The 15,848-nt window shown below is 46.9% G+C and overlaps 1 protein-coding gene across 1 annotated transcript in view; it reads left to right on the plus strand.

Moving 5' to 3' along the window:
• Positions 1 to 15,848, plus strand: part of LOC136361535 (collagen alpha-1(VII) chain-like) — a 62,212-nt gene that overhangs the window by 24,215 nt on the left and 22,149 nt on the right. The window contains exons 19-44 of the mRNA XM_066319535.1: positions 504 to 650; positions 790 to 978; positions 1,884 to 2,023; positions 3,047 to 3,170; positions 3,318 to 3,461; positions 3,884 to 4,074; positions 4,704 to 4,778; positions 5,308 to 5,388; positions 5,477 to 5,503; positions 5,699 to 5,743; positions 6,359 to 6,427; positions 6,523 to 6,600; positions 6,834 to 6,860; positions 7,022 to 7,075; positions 7,858 to 7,929; positions 8,175 to 8,234; positions 8,418 to 8,453; positions 8,955 to 8,990; positions 9,230 to 9,265; positions 9,828 to 9,860; positions 11,140 to 11,202; positions 11,486 to 11,545; positions 12,238 to 12,273; positions 13,197 to 13,259; positions 15,178 to 15,222; positions 15,441 to 15,512. Coding sequence (XP_066175632.1) covers positions 504 to 650; positions 790 to 978; positions 1,884 to 2,023; positions 3,047 to 3,170; positions 3,318 to 3,461; positions 3,884 to 4,074; positions 4,704 to 4,778; positions 5,308 to 5,388; positions 5,477 to 5,503; positions 5,699 to 5,743; positions 6,359 to 6,427; positions 6,523 to 6,600; positions 6,834 to 6,860; positions 7,022 to 7,075; positions 7,858 to 7,929; positions 8,175 to 8,234; positions 8,418 to 8,453; positions 8,955 to 8,990; positions 9,230 to 9,265; positions 9,828 to 9,860; positions 11,140 to 11,202; positions 11,486 to 11,545; positions 12,238 to 12,273; positions 13,197 to 13,259; positions 15,178 to 15,222; positions 15,441 to 15,512 — 2,003 coding nt within the window. The remainder of the gene's footprint in view (positions 1 to 503; positions 651 to 789; positions 979 to 1,883; positions 2,024 to 3,046; positions 3,171 to 3,317; positions 3,462 to 3,883; positions 4,075 to 4,703; positions 4,779 to 5,307; positions 5,389 to 5,476; positions 5,504 to 5,698; positions 5,744 to 6,358; positions 6,428 to 6,522; positions 6,601 to 6,833; positions 6,861 to 7,021; positions 7,076 to 7,857; positions 7,930 to 8,174; positions 8,235 to 8,417; positions 8,454 to 8,954; positions 8,991 to 9,229; positions 9,266 to 9,827; positions 9,861 to 11,139; positions 11,203 to 11,485; positions 11,546 to 12,237; positions 12,274 to 13,196; positions 13,260 to 15,177; positions 15,223 to 15,440; positions 15,513 to 15,848) is intronic.

Here is a 15,848-nt window from a genome sequence, read left to right on the forward strand (position 1 = left end):
CTCCACTTTGAATGGTGTCAAAGTCATAATTTATTATTTCTTAAGTAAAGCACTTAGGAAATGTCAATCATTATTATGATATTCTTTTCCTATCATTATTTTAAATCAAAACTATGAATTGTGTGCAACCGAATTTCTCAGTCAAGTTTGATTTTATTTTTCATCAAACTTTCGATTCATTCCCAAAAAATAATCTTATTTCTATTCTTAAGAACCACTGGATAGAAATTGGTCTCTCAGCCTTGAGCAGCACTTGCACCAAATTCCCAAAATTTTTGCATGAATTCCAAATTTTTTTCCTTTTTAATGCACAAAATCAACCTCATTTAATCTGGTTTAGGACCTGACCATTCAAAATAATTTAAAAATTATTTACTTTTGCCTCTTTTCCAAATCATCTGGGAATCATCCCTGAATTCCTCTTTGCCAACAGTGATGCCACAGAAGTCGGAATCCCTCTGAGTTTTTCTGGCTCCCGGTGACGTTTCCCCTGTTTCCCACAGCTCCAGCTCTTTCCCAGGAATTGTTACCAGCTGCTTCCCGATCCTATCGAGTGACAGGGCTGAGCTCCAAGGAAATGTATTTGTTTTCCATAAAACCAATGTTTGGAGACTCAGAGGGACCGGAGACGACACTCCTTGGACAAACAGGTATTGAGGGTGGAGACCTGCATTTTCCAGGGGAAACTGCTCCTTTTTGGGTTTTCTACCCTTTCTCTCTTTGCTGGAGAGTGACGTGATGGCTAAAAAAAGGGGTTTAAAATTCACCTCTCCTGTTTGGGTCCTACAGCAGGAGCTCCCAGGGAGTCCCCAACTGCTCCAGTGGCTCCTACACCGTTGGATACGAGGAAATCTCCATCGGGATCTCCCAGCAGTGTGGGGACCACTCCTCTCCCAGTGCCCACCAGCACAAAGCTCCCAGAGCTCCCAGTATGGACCAGCACGGTGTTGGCACCACCAACAACCCTGCCTGGGCCAAGTGAGTGTGGGGGTGATGATGATGATGTAGAAATGATGATGATGATGTAGAAATTGCCAAAACTTCCAGAGGCCAAGACCTTCTCTGGTCTCAGGAGCTAAAACCAGTCTTAATTCCTTGGATAATGAGAGGGAACAATGTCAGGGAAGGCCCAAACCTCATAAATGTGGTGAAGGCCTCATCACTACCCTGAAGGGTGAAGGTGCTGCTGCTCACCCAAAAGTTGTCATCGCAAGAGGTTTGGTATTGCTTTTTATCTTGTTTTTCGCCAGAGTCAGGATTAAATGCTCGAGATGATATTTCTTGTTCGGACTCAGATGTTTATTAATTTTTTATCCATGTTATAGTCTCACAAGCTGTGAGTTCTAGCTTACAAAGTGAAAAATGGCTCTATCTCTATCTCCTTCCAAGGCCTTTTAAGGACAAACTGTCCAATTAAGAAATTACCTAAATTATTTTTACTTTTAACCCAATAACCAAACATCTGTGGCCCGCAATGTGGACTTTTCTACCTGATTACAAAATACCACTCAAACCCATGAAGACGAAAGTGAAAAAGAAGGACTTAGCCTCTGCCCTAAAACCTCCATCTTGCTTTATGTATATTTTACTATATTCTAAACCCTTAAACTCTGAGTTTCCCACCCTGTGCTGTCACACACTTCTATCCAAACTCCACACCCACGATCCCAGTGCTGTCACTCAATTTTGGGAGCCTTTTCCAAGGCCTCAGGTCAGTGCAGGGTTTGCCTGGGGGTCAGCGCCTGTCAGCACAGAGAGTCTGGAATTCTCAGTGCCCAAGGTTCCAACAGTTCGGGGTTTGTTTCGTTGCCCTGAACACACAAAACCCCAGGATTCTGCTTTAGGAGCTCGCAGCTTACAGAATTCCTCCCTTCCCTCTACAGTTTGTGGGAAGCTCAAGGCAGATGTTGGCTTCCTGGTGGATGAATCCTCGAGTATCGGCCAGAGCAACTTCAATAAAGTGAAGGATTTCCTCTTCCGGATCGTTTCTTTTTTCCCCAAGATTGGGCCTGAAGGGACACAGGCAAGATTTTCTTATTCCATTTCCTGAAGTTATTTTCTTTGTGTTTTCTCCTTCTGCTCAGCCCTGCCTGGAGCAGAGTCTGCTCATCCAGGAGTTGTGGAGCAGAAAGGGCAATGAAAGACCTGTGTGGAACAAAAAAGACAGGAATTAAAGTCTCAGTGTCAGCTTTCCCATTTGGATAGATTTCCATTTCTTAGTTATTTTCCAAGATTGAATCATCATGAAAAAAGCCAATTCCACACCTGAAATGCCATCTAGGTTAGCCCAGAGATCTGTTGGGTGCATATTCCCCTCTCAGATGCCATTCCTGACCCCATCCACAGTGGGAATGGTTGGAAATGCAGAGTGGAAATGGTTGGAAATCCAGAGTGGGAATGGTTGGGAATCCAGAGAGGGGACAGTTGGGAAACCAGAGTAGGGAATGGTTAGGAAATCTGGAGTGAAAATGGTTGAAAATCCAGAATAAGGAACTGTTGAAAATCCGGAGTGGAAATGGTTGGAAATCTGGAGTGGAGATGGTTGGGAAATCTGGAGTGGGGATGGTTGAAAATCTGGAGTGGGAATGGTGGATCCAAGTGGGAAATGAAGTTCCCAGCAGCTCCCTCTTCCAACAGAGAACCAAAGGTCCAGGCCATGATGGGAATCACCTCCAGGGCAAATAAAGCCTGAAGGATTTAATGACAACAAAGCCGATGGGAAGACTCAGTTCCTCATTTATTTGGGGTCCTTTATTTAATTAATGTCATATTTAAATGAGGAAGGGAGAGTTACAGAGCTCAGTTCAAATTAAGCAGGAAACGGGAATTTCTTGGACTCTGCTTGAAGGTTTTAGGTGAAGGACGAAGTTACCCGGGGTCAACAAATAACTCTGGGAACATAAAAACTTTTTGGTTTAGGCGAGGATCTGACTCCCTTTTCCCAGGGAATTCAATCTCTTCCCATTCCTGGCGCACCACGCTCCGACCCAAGGCGGTCTGTCCCATTTCCCATGGATTTGGGGTTCTAATCCCTGTTTTTTGGCAGGTTGCTGTTGCTCAGTACAACGAGGAGGCCAGGGCAGCTTTTCACTTCGACCAACACCGCGACCGCAACGGAGCCCTGGGAGCCATCAAAGGGCTGAGCTACACTGGAGGCAACACCAAAACAGGTCTGGGAGACACCTGGGAGGATCCTTCTGGCCCAGGGCTTCCGCTTATGAGGAATTCCCTTCATCCTCCACCCGTGGAAGGAGATCCAGAGTCCAAACCTTTGGAATTAATCCAGACTCGCACCTTGTCTCTCCCTGTCTGCTCAGGCCATGCCATTTCCTACGTGCTAGAGGAAGTATTCCAGCCCTCCAAAGGGATGAGACCAGGTTTTCCTCACATCCTGGTGCTCGTGACCGATGGACAATCCCAGGATGACGTGCTGCCCCCAGCCAAAGCAGCCCATGCTTTGGGTAGGTGTTCCTAGTTGTGTTTTCCTTGGTTCTCCATGAATTTCCAGAGGTTTGAGGTTGCCCCGTTTTGTTTTCCTCAGTTCTCCATGAATTTCCAGGAGATTGAGGTTGCCCCAGTTTGTTTCCATGGTTCTCCATTAATTTCTAGAGGTTTGAGGTTGCCCCATTTTGTTTCCCTCAGTTTTCCATGGATTTCCGGAGGTTTGAGGGCGGTGCACTGTGTGAGGAGTCACTTTGAGGGCACTGTTGGTTCCTTCCCTCCTTTATCCTTTCCCAGCTTGCCTTGGTTTGCTGTAACTCACGCCCAGCTCCAGGGAACTTCTCTGTGGGTTCTACCTGATCCCACCAGAGGTTTTTACCTGGTGTGGGTTTGGAAACTCTGATCCCAGGCATTAGGAGTGGTGGAATCCATGTCATTCCAGGGCTCCGTGTCCTTGCTGTGGGGGTGTCAGGAGCTGACCCCGTGGAGCTCCACAGGATCCTGCTGCAGCAGAACCCCCAGAATGTTTTCTACGTCAGCACCTTCGATGACTTCCCCCAAATCCTCCAAGAGCTGATAGAAGCCATTTGTTCTGATCCTCCTCTCCCAGGAACCCAAATCCCACTGGGAAAGGTGAGTTCCTACTCCTGGGACTAAATTCAGCTTGGAGTGGGTCAATAAAAAAGGTACAAATTCCACTTTGAACATGTATCAAATTCGTAATTTATTATTTCTAAAGTAAAGTACTTAGGAAATGTCAATCATTATTATGACATTCTTTTCCTGTCATTATTTTAAATCAAAACTATGAATTGTGTGCGACCGAATTTCTCAAGGAAAAGCTTCTCAAAGAAAAGCTTCTTCCCTGAGGGAAGTTTCAAAAGTTTCCAAGCAGAATCAGAGCTGATTTAGGATATCATGTGCCATCCTGACCTCACTGTCCAGCCCTAAAGAGCAAAACCTTTGAAATCCGGGGGGTGGGACTGGGGAAGCCGGGATAGAACTGGGAATGTTTTGGTGGATAAAGCGCTGCTGAACACTTAGATATATTAAAAATTCATATTATAAATTCACAGGAATGGGCTTTAAATGCCTGAGAATTCTCCTGGATGGTCAACTTGGCTCTTCCATTTTTTTTTTTTTTTTTTTTTTCCTAAGCCAAGGAATGTTTTAGTCCATGTTTCCTGCTTGCTCTGGTTTATTTGCCAACCTTTGGTGGATATTAATTCCCTGATAATTGGGGTTTTTTTCTCTTTTCCAAGAGCTCCAGGGTCTCAGCAGCTCACAGGGGTTATGACCTCCACAGCTTCACTGCGAAGGGAGAGAAAGGGGAGCGGGTGAGTCACAGAACATTCCCAGTTGGAAGGGACCCACATAGATCATCAAGTCCAATTCTTGAGGAAATGGGTCCACAGCATGATCCACTTGGATAATTAATGTCATGGAGTCATGGAATGGTTTGGGTTGGAAGGGAATTGAAAGATCATCCAGTTCCAACTTTGACACCTTCTACAATCCCAGGTTGCTCCACGCCCCAATGTCCAGCCTGGCCTTGGACATTCCAGGGATCCAGGGGCAGCCACAGCTGCTCTGGCAATTCCAGCCCAGCCAGGAATTCCCTTCCGAAATCCCATGCATCCCTTCCCTTTGGCAATAAATACAACCAAATTATGACCAAGGAAGAGTTCAAGCAAAGAATCACCCTCAGATCTTTTCTACTGGTGTTTTGCTCTTCTTTGAAAATCCAGGAAAAGGGAACTGGTCTGGGATTTGGGAATGCTCTCAGGTGTTATGGTGCTGCATGAAGCCATTTGGGTTTGCAGGCCTGAGGTCATCCCCCCACGCTGTGATTTTCCATGTTTTTAGGGTTTCCCTGGAAAGGACGGCATTCCTGGGCTGCCGGGCAGGCCGGGCCGGCCGGGTCCTCCAGGGCCCCCTGGAATCGTGGTATGGATTGGTCTTAAAAAACTCTTCCCAAGGGCCATTCCCAGACAAAAGTGACCGGTTTTGTCAAAAACTCTGTCCTGTTTTGCAGGGGCTCCCTGGCAGCCAAGGTGACATTGTGAGTATTTGGAACCCCAAATGGGGTTGGTAGAGACCTTAAAACTCATCCCATTCCATGGGCAGGGACACCTCCCACTATCCCAGGTTCCTCCAAGCCCCATCCAACCTGGCCTTGGACACTTCCAGGGATCAGCATCCACGGTCTTGTGGGTGTTTTTCTGTTTAATACTGCAAAATTTATTCTTAATTCCAGGGATCTCCAGGCTATCCAGGACCAGCGGGGCCAAAAGGAGACAGAGTGAGTTCCATTCCTGGATTTTATTGGGAAAAGTCCATTTCATTGTTGTGCCCTCTGTTTTCCAAGCATTTTCACCAGGATCTTTGGTTAATGTGGACTTTTAAAGCCGTGTCAGCCTAATCCTACACTGCCCATCTTCAGCTTGGGGAGTTTCCACTCAGGAATTTTATTTCTTTATGGAGAAAAGAGCTCAGTCCTAATCCCAGGCTCTGGGCACAATTAATTACTTAATTAATTGCAAGAGAAGGTGGGGTCATTCTGCCCGAGTTTCCATAATTAACAAACTTGCTTTGATTCATTCAGGACAGTAAAAATATTTCAATATCAACTGTGGGCAGATCTCAGGAGCAGCTTCCTGCCCCTCTCCAGTCTCCATTCCTCCTCTTTCCTTGCAACCCCTTGAGCTTTCTGTATGGGTGAAGCTCGGGTATGAATCCTGCTGAAAGCCAACTTCCATTTTTTCCCTTGGGATTAATTTTTTCCCGTGCCGGTGAGCAAAATTCAGGTCACGGCCCTGTGGTTTCGGGTGCCAGGTGCTTGGGGTTGATGGGATTGTCCCTAAATCGCCCGATTTCCTGTCTGCTCCTGGATCTCCCAAGGTGCCTTTATCCACAGGGAGAGCCAGGCTATGTCCTGGGAGGAGTGGAGGTGATTCCTGGCCGGAATGGGCAGCCTGGCCCCCCTGTGAGTATCAAACCCCAGATGTGAGGGAGCCTTCAGCTTCCCAAGGGCTGGAAGAGATCCCAAATCCCTCCCTGTCCTGTTTTTCCTCGTTGTAGGGACAGAAGGGGCAGCCGGGGGTTCCTGGGGTTCCAGGACCGCCAGGTTCTCCAGGGCCTCCAGGAATCTCCATCAAGGTGAGTTTGCAGCACGGTTCTGGGGTGTGCCACAGGAAAAGGGGACACAACCCCAAATCCTGCAGGGCGGAGGTGTCTGGAGACCTCTCCTGAAGCTCTGCCTTCTGCTGGGAGTCGGAATTTTGCTCTCTTGGATTGTCAGACTGCTGGGGTTTTTTTTGCTGGGATGAAGTTTGGTGAGGAGCCCCTAAATGCCCATCCCATGGGAATTCTCCTTGTCCTTTTTGTTTCAGGGTGAACCAGGGGATTCAGGAATCAGGGTGAGTAGCTGAGGTCAGCTTTCACTTTGGAGTGAAAACCCCTTTTTTTCCCCCATCATTATCTCCAAGCTGCCCAGGAAATTATGGCTTCCAAACTTCCCAAAATTCCATGGAGATCCATGAATGGATCATGGAGTGAGACTTCCCTGTGCTTTATGCAGGGTCCCCGTGGGAGGAGTGGCCTCAAAGGTGACAGAGGGGACACGGGAGAGCCGGTGAGTGGGCCCAGGAAGTCAGGGAAGAACTGGGGCAGACCCAGAGGAGGGAAAAACGTGGATCAAGAGCGGGGGACAGCAAATGGCCCGAACTGGCAGCAGATCCAAAACAAAATGCTTTTCAAAATCCAAAACAGTTCAAGATTTCAAGATCCAAAACAATTTCTTCCCAGAAATCATCCCACAACGAGGTTTGGGGTGTGGGAAGTTTGAGTTCAAGGGGAGATACGTGGAGGAAAAAAGTCTGTGGAAGATTATTGACACCAGGATTGGTTTGGGAATTCTCTGTGTTGCAAATGGCTCGACCTGAAGGATAACATCCATGTGCTGTTTTTCCATCCCTCCTGGATCTGCTTTTGGGTTGCTTTTGGCGTATTGGAGAGCTGTATCCCATAAATCAGCCCTTTCCATGAGTCTGGATTCACCATTCCAGACCAAGGTGGGCTCCCAGCCTCTGTCTTCCATTGTTTCCCCTTCCTGAGTAAAGCCAGGGATTCATAACTTATTTGTGAGAGGAAAGGAAATTTGGGAATTCACAGACAGCTCTGTAATCCCTCAGTTTGAAAGGAGCTGCTCTGATGGACAGATCTGAATATATAAATATATAGGAGCTGTATATAATAATTAAATATTTACATTTGTATTTATTTATTATATACATATCCTATATATTTATATACAGGATAAAGAATATTTACCGGCAGAATTAAAAATAAACATTTCCAGTTTGGAGGAAAAAAAGAAAAAGAAAAAAAAAATTGATGATGTTCCTTCCTTTCTAGGGAAAACCTGGTTTGCCAGGCCCTGTGGGGCTCCATGGGGTTCCTGGACTGCCTGGACCACGGGGAGAAAAGGTTGGATATTTCCTGAATCCCTCAGCCCAGAGGGAAAATGAGAAGATGGGCAGGGTAAAGTTATGGGATTGGTATTTTGGGATGTCCCAACATTCCTGGAATTTACTGGCTCTGCTCACAGCCAAACATTTCCAGAGGGAATTTCTCCCCTCCTGTTTCGCTCAGGAAGACTCTGGAGCAGAAATCTGGGAAGGAAAGGGTGCTCTGGGATCAGAATTCCTGAGGATTCTGTGCTTTCCTTGCAGGGAATGGCAGGAGTTGGCATTCCTGGCACTGCTGGCATGAAGGGGGAAGAAGGAGAGCAGGTGGGTTGGGAATCTTGCAGTGGGATTTGCATTAAAATCCTCTCGGAGTGTTCAGTGTCTCCAAAGTCTGCTCCAGTGTTTAGGTTTCCCTTGGAATTCTGTGGTTTCACATGGAAATTATGAGAGAATAAAGGATTTGGGGTTAAAAATTAGAGCTTTCACTATTCCCTCTGTTGTTTTCAGGGAATGATGGGGCCTCCAGGAGCACCAGGACCAAAGGTGGGTGCTGAAATCCTGAGCCCGAGTTCCTGGGCCTGGAATTCAGGTTCCAAGGAAATTTTCTGCTCTTAACCAGCATCATAATGAATCACCATCTTAATTCCTGTGGGAATCATTGGATCGTGGAATGGTTTGGGTTGTAAGTGACCTTCCAAGGCCACCTGGTCCAAACCCTCTGGACCGAGCAGGGACACCTTCAACCAGGCCAGCTCGACCTGGAGCCTTCCCTCAAAAGCAAAGAAAGGGAATAATTTTCCACTCCCTGGACTCAGGAATTCCTTGCTGCCAGGAGAGATCCAGAATGGCAGCGAGGTGGGATATTTTAATTAAAAAATGGCACTTTTGTGGCCAGGGAGACTCCTGAGTTCCAGACTGGAAGAGCTGTCCTGAAATTAATGGAAAATTGGGTTGGAGAGCTCCATCCTTCCCTCCTTCTGGATGGAACCCAAACTGCTGGATCTGTTTTCGTTCTGGTGGAAATTCCCTTCTGATTTCTTCCAGGGAAATCCAGGACCTCCAGGGCAGAAGGGAGACGAAGTGAGTGGAACAGTAAGGGAACATATGACCAGCTCAGATGCAATTATCCTGATTTTCTCCAGCTTGTTCCCTCAGGGATGTCCTTGAGCTCAGTCCTCCCCTCTCCCTGGCTCTTGTGCTTCTGAGACAACCTTTGGGCACTTTTAAGGAATAAATGTTGGGAAAGGGATGAGCAAAAAGTTTTCCCTGCCTCACATTTGTCATTCCATTGGCCACCATTCCTTCCTCTTGCCTTGCAGGGAAATCCAGGATTTCCAGGTGCTCCAGCCTTGGAGGTAACTTGGAGAGGCTTTAGAGCCCTTCTTGTCCTTCAGCTGCGCAGCTTCAATCCCAAAATGCCAGAAATCCAAGAGTTTTGTCCCACAGAACCACGAGAAGAGCATCCAGAGATATTCCCTGACCCTCCAGACAACTTTGTCCTCTTCTCCCTTGCTCCAGTTCTTGTATTCCCAGTATTCCCATTGTCCCCTCCAAGCAGCTTCACTGCTGCCCAGGAAACATGAGGATAAAAATTCCCACCATTGAATCCGTGTGCTCCAGGCCTTTCCCTGCTGAAGCTCCTCATCCACAGGGATGAGTCCTACTGGACACCCACAGCTCTCCATGTCCCTCCAAATTCCAGCTTTGAGGAGAAACCTCGGTGGTGGCCACCTCTGTGTGCCATAAGATTTCTTATCCCATAAGAATTCTTATCCCATAAAAATTCTTATCCCATAAACATTCCATAACATCCCTTGCTTTGGAAAAGGTACCATGAGAAGGAGATTTTAAATTTTGTTTCTTTTTTCCCCACCCGAAACTGAGGATTTCTGTGATTTTTTTTCTTCTTCTCCTCAGATTTTGGGACCTCCAGGCACTAAAGGTGTTAAGGTAAATCTGTTAATTGATTGTTTAATTAATTAGCATTGCTTGAAAACGGAAGTTTGGGGGTTTTTTTGGTGGTTTGGTTTTGGGTTTTTTTGTTGTTTTTGTTTGTTTGTTTGTTAGTGTTTGCTTGTGGGTTTTTTTGTTTTAAAATAGGGAGGTTGCTCCATGTTTCCTGAATTCCATCTCCCTTGTGACTGACAGGAGAGGGGAGCTTGGAAAAGTCTTGTCCTGGGGATATTTCTCTTGCTTTTATTCACATTTTGTGCCTGGTATTCCCATTCTAGCCCAATTCTGGAGGGAAATTTGGGATTACAGAAGGGAGCCCAATTCCAGAAAATACTTCCCAGCCAAAGGAGGCTGCAGTCAGGGATAGAAGAGGCTTCAAGGGATTTTTGGAGATCTCAAGTCCCACCTCCTGCTCAACATAGAGCCCACTCCAAAGCTGGGTCAGGTCTCCTGTGCTGAGAATTCCCACCAATGGAGAATTCCCACATCTTTAGGCCCCTGATCCAGAGTTTGGCCTCACTGAGAGAAAACTGAATTTCCCAAACCAAGGAGCTCTCTGGGACAGAGCTATTGCCTGCCTGTATTGTCCATGCTTTCCAGCTGCTTTAGAGAATTGCAATCACTTTCTCAGTGGCTTTGAGGTGGAACATGACCTGAAATATTGTAAATGGAATTTTTTAACTTGCTCTCTCATTGCCATCCTGCCCAGAACCTTCTCTCTGTGAGAAGGATTTACTGCAGGACTGATTCCCTGTGGCTTTTCCATGGAAATTCCCTACAGTGCTTCAGACCTCCCTCATTCCACAGACACAATGAATTTTGACTTTTTTGCTGGGATTGGATGCTGGAATCACCTCCTTTTATTGGCCCCAGACTGCTTAACCTTGGCTGGCAGAAATCCCTCTTTTCTTTTGGGCTGAGCTTAAATAGTGTCCTAGGAATTTTCCTGTGGCCTTGTGACAGAATGTGGCCTGGAATATCCAGGGGTTTTTTATATTATTCCTGATACTTCACTGCCAACCTGCAGAGAAATGACAGGTGTTAATTTTATTCAGTTTAAACCAAGTGAAAATGTGTTTATCGTGATTTGTGGTGTGGCAACAATTGAATTTTGGATGGCAGAAGGCAATGGGAAGAAGTCCCTATAAATCCAGGATGGGTGGGAATTTTTTCCAGGGTGCACTAGAAGTGCAAAAAGCCGCCCTAAGGAGTCACAGGAACAGGGCTTGGTTTCCTGCAGGATATTCCTGGTTTCAGGTGTGTCTTTTATTCCCAGGGAGATCCTGGACCAGCTGGACCACGAGGAGACAAAGGAATCCCAGGAGAAAAAGGGGAGAAGGTGATGACCTTCCACTTCTTCAGGGCTAAAAGGATTTCTTCTTTTTGTGACCACCCAGGAAACTCTGAGGGAGATGGAATTCCTCCCCAGGCCATCCATCCAGGGATCCAAAGTGGAGAATTCCACGTGTAGAAATCCAAGGGAAATCAGGGAGGGAGTAAATGCTCAGCTCCCTGGTTGTCCATGGGAATGGAAATATCTTGGATCTGATCTGACTTTTCTCTCTGTGGAGATTTGTCCTGAACTTGGAAAAGCTGACCCTGTATCCCTCTGTTTTTTTCAGGGAAGTCCAGGATTTGGAATTCCTGGCCAGCCTGGGATAAAGGGAGACATCGGTGACAGGGTGAGTGGGACAGTGGGGTGGGTGTGCAATGGGAAGGGCTCAGGGGACAAACCAGGAGGCTCAGGGACAAAATCTCCATCACCTCCATGGATTTCATGTTGGCCTTCAGCCCTGAGGAGATGGACACTGGGGAGGTGACAAGGAGCAGGGCAGGTGACCCCCTGGAGGTCTGGGGTGACAGGGTCCTGAGCTCTGTCCTCAGGTCAGGCGCAAAGGTGGGATCCCCCAAAATGTGGAGAATTCCCCATGACTGGAGGAAAACACAGATGGCCAATGCTCAACTGGTGATTCTGTGGGCAGAATCCAAGAAATCCCCATTTCCAATTATTTCCTCTCCTCAAAGTCACCTTGATCTTCATCTTCCTGACTGTTGTGTCCAGGAAGGTCTTGGTGGTTCCCATATGATGTCCAGGAGGGTTTGGGTTAATCCTCACTGTTCCCTTCTCCACGGACATCACAGTCCTCTTCATTTTAGTCCAGCAAAAATTGGCAAATCTCAAGATTACGGATGAATATCTATGGAAGAGGAGCGGGAAGCCCAAAATGTTGATGTTTTCAAAGTGGGGGAGGCTCTGGACAGGGTGGACTTGGCACAGCCCCTCGTGGGACATTCCCTGTTTCCCCCTTCTCTGATTTTAGCTGCCAGCTCCTGGAATTATCTTACCTGTGCCATTCCTTCTGTGTTTCTGCAGGGAAATGTGGGATTGTCTGGGAAGCCAGGTCAGAAGGTGAGTCCATGGAAAGCTTTGTTCCCTGGGAGGGTGGGGAGGCCCTGGCACAGAATTCCCAGAGAAGCTGTGGCTGCCCCTGGATCCCTGGGAGTGTCCAAGGCCAGGCTGGATGGAACTTGGAACACTCTGGGATAGTGGAAGTTGTCCCTGCCTATGGCATGGGGTAGAACCAAGTGGTCTTAGAGGTTCCTTCCAACATCTTTGATCAGGCCTTAAAAAAATTCCTGCTAATCTTCACCTGCAGGATTTTTCCCAAGAAAAGTTCAAAACCAGTCAGGAAATTTCTAGAAAAGATGCCACCCGTGGCATTTGTTCAGTAAGTGTCTCTCTGTGGGCATTCCTCAAATAGGGGTCTCCCCAGACTTGGCTGGAGGAGGGTTTGGATTTGGGAATTGTTCCGTAGATCAGCGAATGGAATATCTAAGCTGGATCAGCTTCCAGGGCATGGAAAAATGGGATTTCACAAGAGATAATGGGATGCAGCCAAGCCAAGAGGTGTTAACGAGATGTGTTAATGAGGTTGCAAAGTGGAGGCAAGGAAAGGTGTTTAGGGTTGGGAGAAGGCCTGGAGAGGTGCTGTCACAAATTTCCCAGATTTCACGGAATATTCTGGGTTGGGATGATCCACAAGGATCATCCAATCCAGCTCTTAAGGAAATGGGATCAAATCCACGACCCTGTGGGGCAAACATCAAACAGGGCAGATGAGGATCCATCCATGAGAGTTCAGCTGATTTAAATGGGAATAAAAATTAAAATGTGAAATGGGAACTGATCCTGTGTCCACAACTGGATCCATCTCGAGTCTCTGCTAATCTGAGCTGCTCCTGGAAGTGGAGATCCTCGACAGATTCTGTCCTGAGTGAATTCTGGGGATGACTGATGCAGGATAGGAATGTGACAAGTCTTGTTTCCTTCAGGGGGAGAGAGGTGAACCAGGATTCCCTGGAAAACCAGGAGAGGCTGGGCTGAGAGGAAAAGATGTGAGTAAAGGCGGTATCCAGGGGGATGGAGCTGCTGATCCCTCGGGACCAACCAACAACCCCAGCTCTGCCCTGCAATGACAAACAAGGGACAACTTTCCTTCCTTGTAATTCAACATCAGTGCCCAGAGCAGCTGTGGCTGCCCCTGCATCCCTGGAAGTGTCCAAGGCCAAGTTGGATGGGTCTTGGAGCAACCTGGGACAGTGGAAGGTGTCCTTGCCCATGGATGGGGTGGCACTGGATGGGCCTTAAGGTCCCTTCCAACCCAAATGATTCTGAGATTCTTTGATCGGGATTTTTGTCACATCTGCTTGATGTGGCTTTAGCAGGAGGTGCAGCCGCACCAGCCCTGAAGGGCTCACTGCTGGTCCTGAGCCTCAGGTGATCTCAGCTTGGAAAGGATCCATAAAAACCATGGATCCCAGCTCCCTGCTCCTCACAGAAGTGCCCAAATAATTCCCTCTTAAAGCCAAACAAGGTGAGTCCTCACAAAAAACATCAGAACAGGCTTCTAGAAATTTCTCCTGACCCCGGTGAAGAGCTTTTCTCAGCTTTGAGGGCTGGGTTGATCCCTGGAAATGGAATAGGATCCCTATTAGGAGTTCCCTCTTGGGATCAAAGGAGGTGAACCCTCAGAAAAACAAGATGACCCCTCACAAAAAACAAGATGGTCACTCACAGAAGAAGATGGCCCCTCACAGAAGAAGATAGCCCTTCAGAGGAGAAGATGGCTCCTCACAAAAACAAGGTGGCCCCTCACGAAAACATCCTGACTGGCTTCTGGAAAACCGGATTTTTTTATGCATTGAGCTTGATGTCACATGATCTGGAGTATCCCTGCGGCCAGTTTGGAATATCCCTGCGGCCAGTTTGGGTCACCTGTCCTGGCTCTGTCTCCTCCCAACCTGCCATGAATTCCCAACGTTGCTCCTGGAAAACCTCTCCTGAGCACAGTCAGTGAAGAGCTTTCTGCAGCTCCAAGGGTTGGGTCGATCCCTGGATGTCAAGTGGAATAGGATCACATGCGGAAATCTTGGGGGGAAAAAAAACACGGAAGCAGCTGCACTCCAACAGCCCTGACTTTGGAGTCGTGATTCCAGAACAAGAGCTCTGAGTTTGAGTATGAAATGGTGGTAAAAGAACTCGGGAAAACCCAGCCTTTTTGCACTTTTTCCTCCTTTCTGGCGAGGAAAGGCTCCTCTGGGACCAAGGTAATCCCACCCAAAGTGCCAGGAAAACAGCAGCTGGAAAATGAAACCCTTGGATTTGTCCTGAAGTTGATCACTGCTCATTTTATTTCCTGTTTATTTGTCCTTACACAAGACTGTGGAAAATCCTCTTCACCTTTCTTTTATCTTGGATTTTTGCATTCCAGAGGGCTGGAACGGAAAAGCCAAAAAAGAACTAAATTGTTTGGGGTTTTGTTCTGGGAGACGCTGAGGACAGAGCACCATGAATGGAGTCCCGGAATATCCCGAGCTGGAAGGGACCCACCAGGATCATCCAGTTCAGCTCCTGGCCCCGCACAGGACACTCCAACAATCCCACCCTGTCCTCACAATCATTATCCAAACATTCCTGGGGCTCAGAACAGTGGCATTTGGTGGCAATCACCTCATCCTACTCCTAAATTTAAATATTCCGGTCACCTCACGCCTTGTGCCCCTTTTTCGTCATTTATGGGAATGCTGTAAAACACCATCTCTAATTTAAGATATCCCGGATGTCCCAAAACCTCCTTCTATCCCAATTTTCCAAGCATTAAGCAGGGCTAAAGATATTTAATCTCCATTAGAGCCCCTGAAATGTTTGATGGACTCGCTTCTCTTCCTTTAAGTCATTTCTTCCAGGTTTAAGTGCAATAAAATTCCTATCCTTTGATGGAAAAACATTTGGAAAGCTGCTCCTCTCTTTTAGGGAGAAGCTGGAGTCCCTGGAGAGCCAGGAGTGAGAGGGATCAGGGTAATAATTCCAATTTTCTCACTATTATTATAGTTTCCTGCCCTGGAGAGTGGTGGGGCTGCTCTGTTTCCCTTCTCCATCCCAATGGGAGCCCTTACTGGGAAATATCCACCTCCAAATATTCCTTTCCTTTGGGAAAAAAAAATATATTTTCCTTGATGTTTTCTTTTTTTGGGCTCCATTTGTGACTTTTTTTTTCTCTCAATCTGTTCTTGCAGGGTCCTCCTGGACTCCCAGGACGACCTGGAGAGCAGGGAATGAAAGGAGATCCAGGAGAACCTGGAAAGGATGTAAGGAATCCCTGAAGGAGAAGCTGGGAGAGCTTTTATTTATTCCCAGCATTATAAATAAATAATATTTATTTCTTCGGATCGGGGTTGGATGGATCCAACATGGATAGATCCAGCAGAGATGGATTCACTCCATCTTTTTTCATCCCCATGGGGAAAAAAAAAAAAATCAAGGAAAATGTTACCAAGTTTCTCATGACTTTACCTAAATCCTATTTTGGAGATTCCCAAAAATATTGAAGCAACTCCTCCCTCCGTCCCACCCTGCTCCCTGTGGCCATTTTAACAAGAATTGGGAGTTTAAATTTGTGATCTAATGGTTTAATTTGCTTTATT

The sequence above is a fragment of the Sylvia atricapilla genome, chromosome 5, assembly GCF_009819655.1.
Source record: "Sylvia atricapilla isolate bSylAtr1 chromosome 5, bSylAtr1.pri, whole genome shotgun sequence".
Taxonomy (NCBI): Eukaryota; Metazoa; Chordata; class Aves; order Passeriformes; family Sylviidae; genus Sylvia; species Sylvia atricapilla.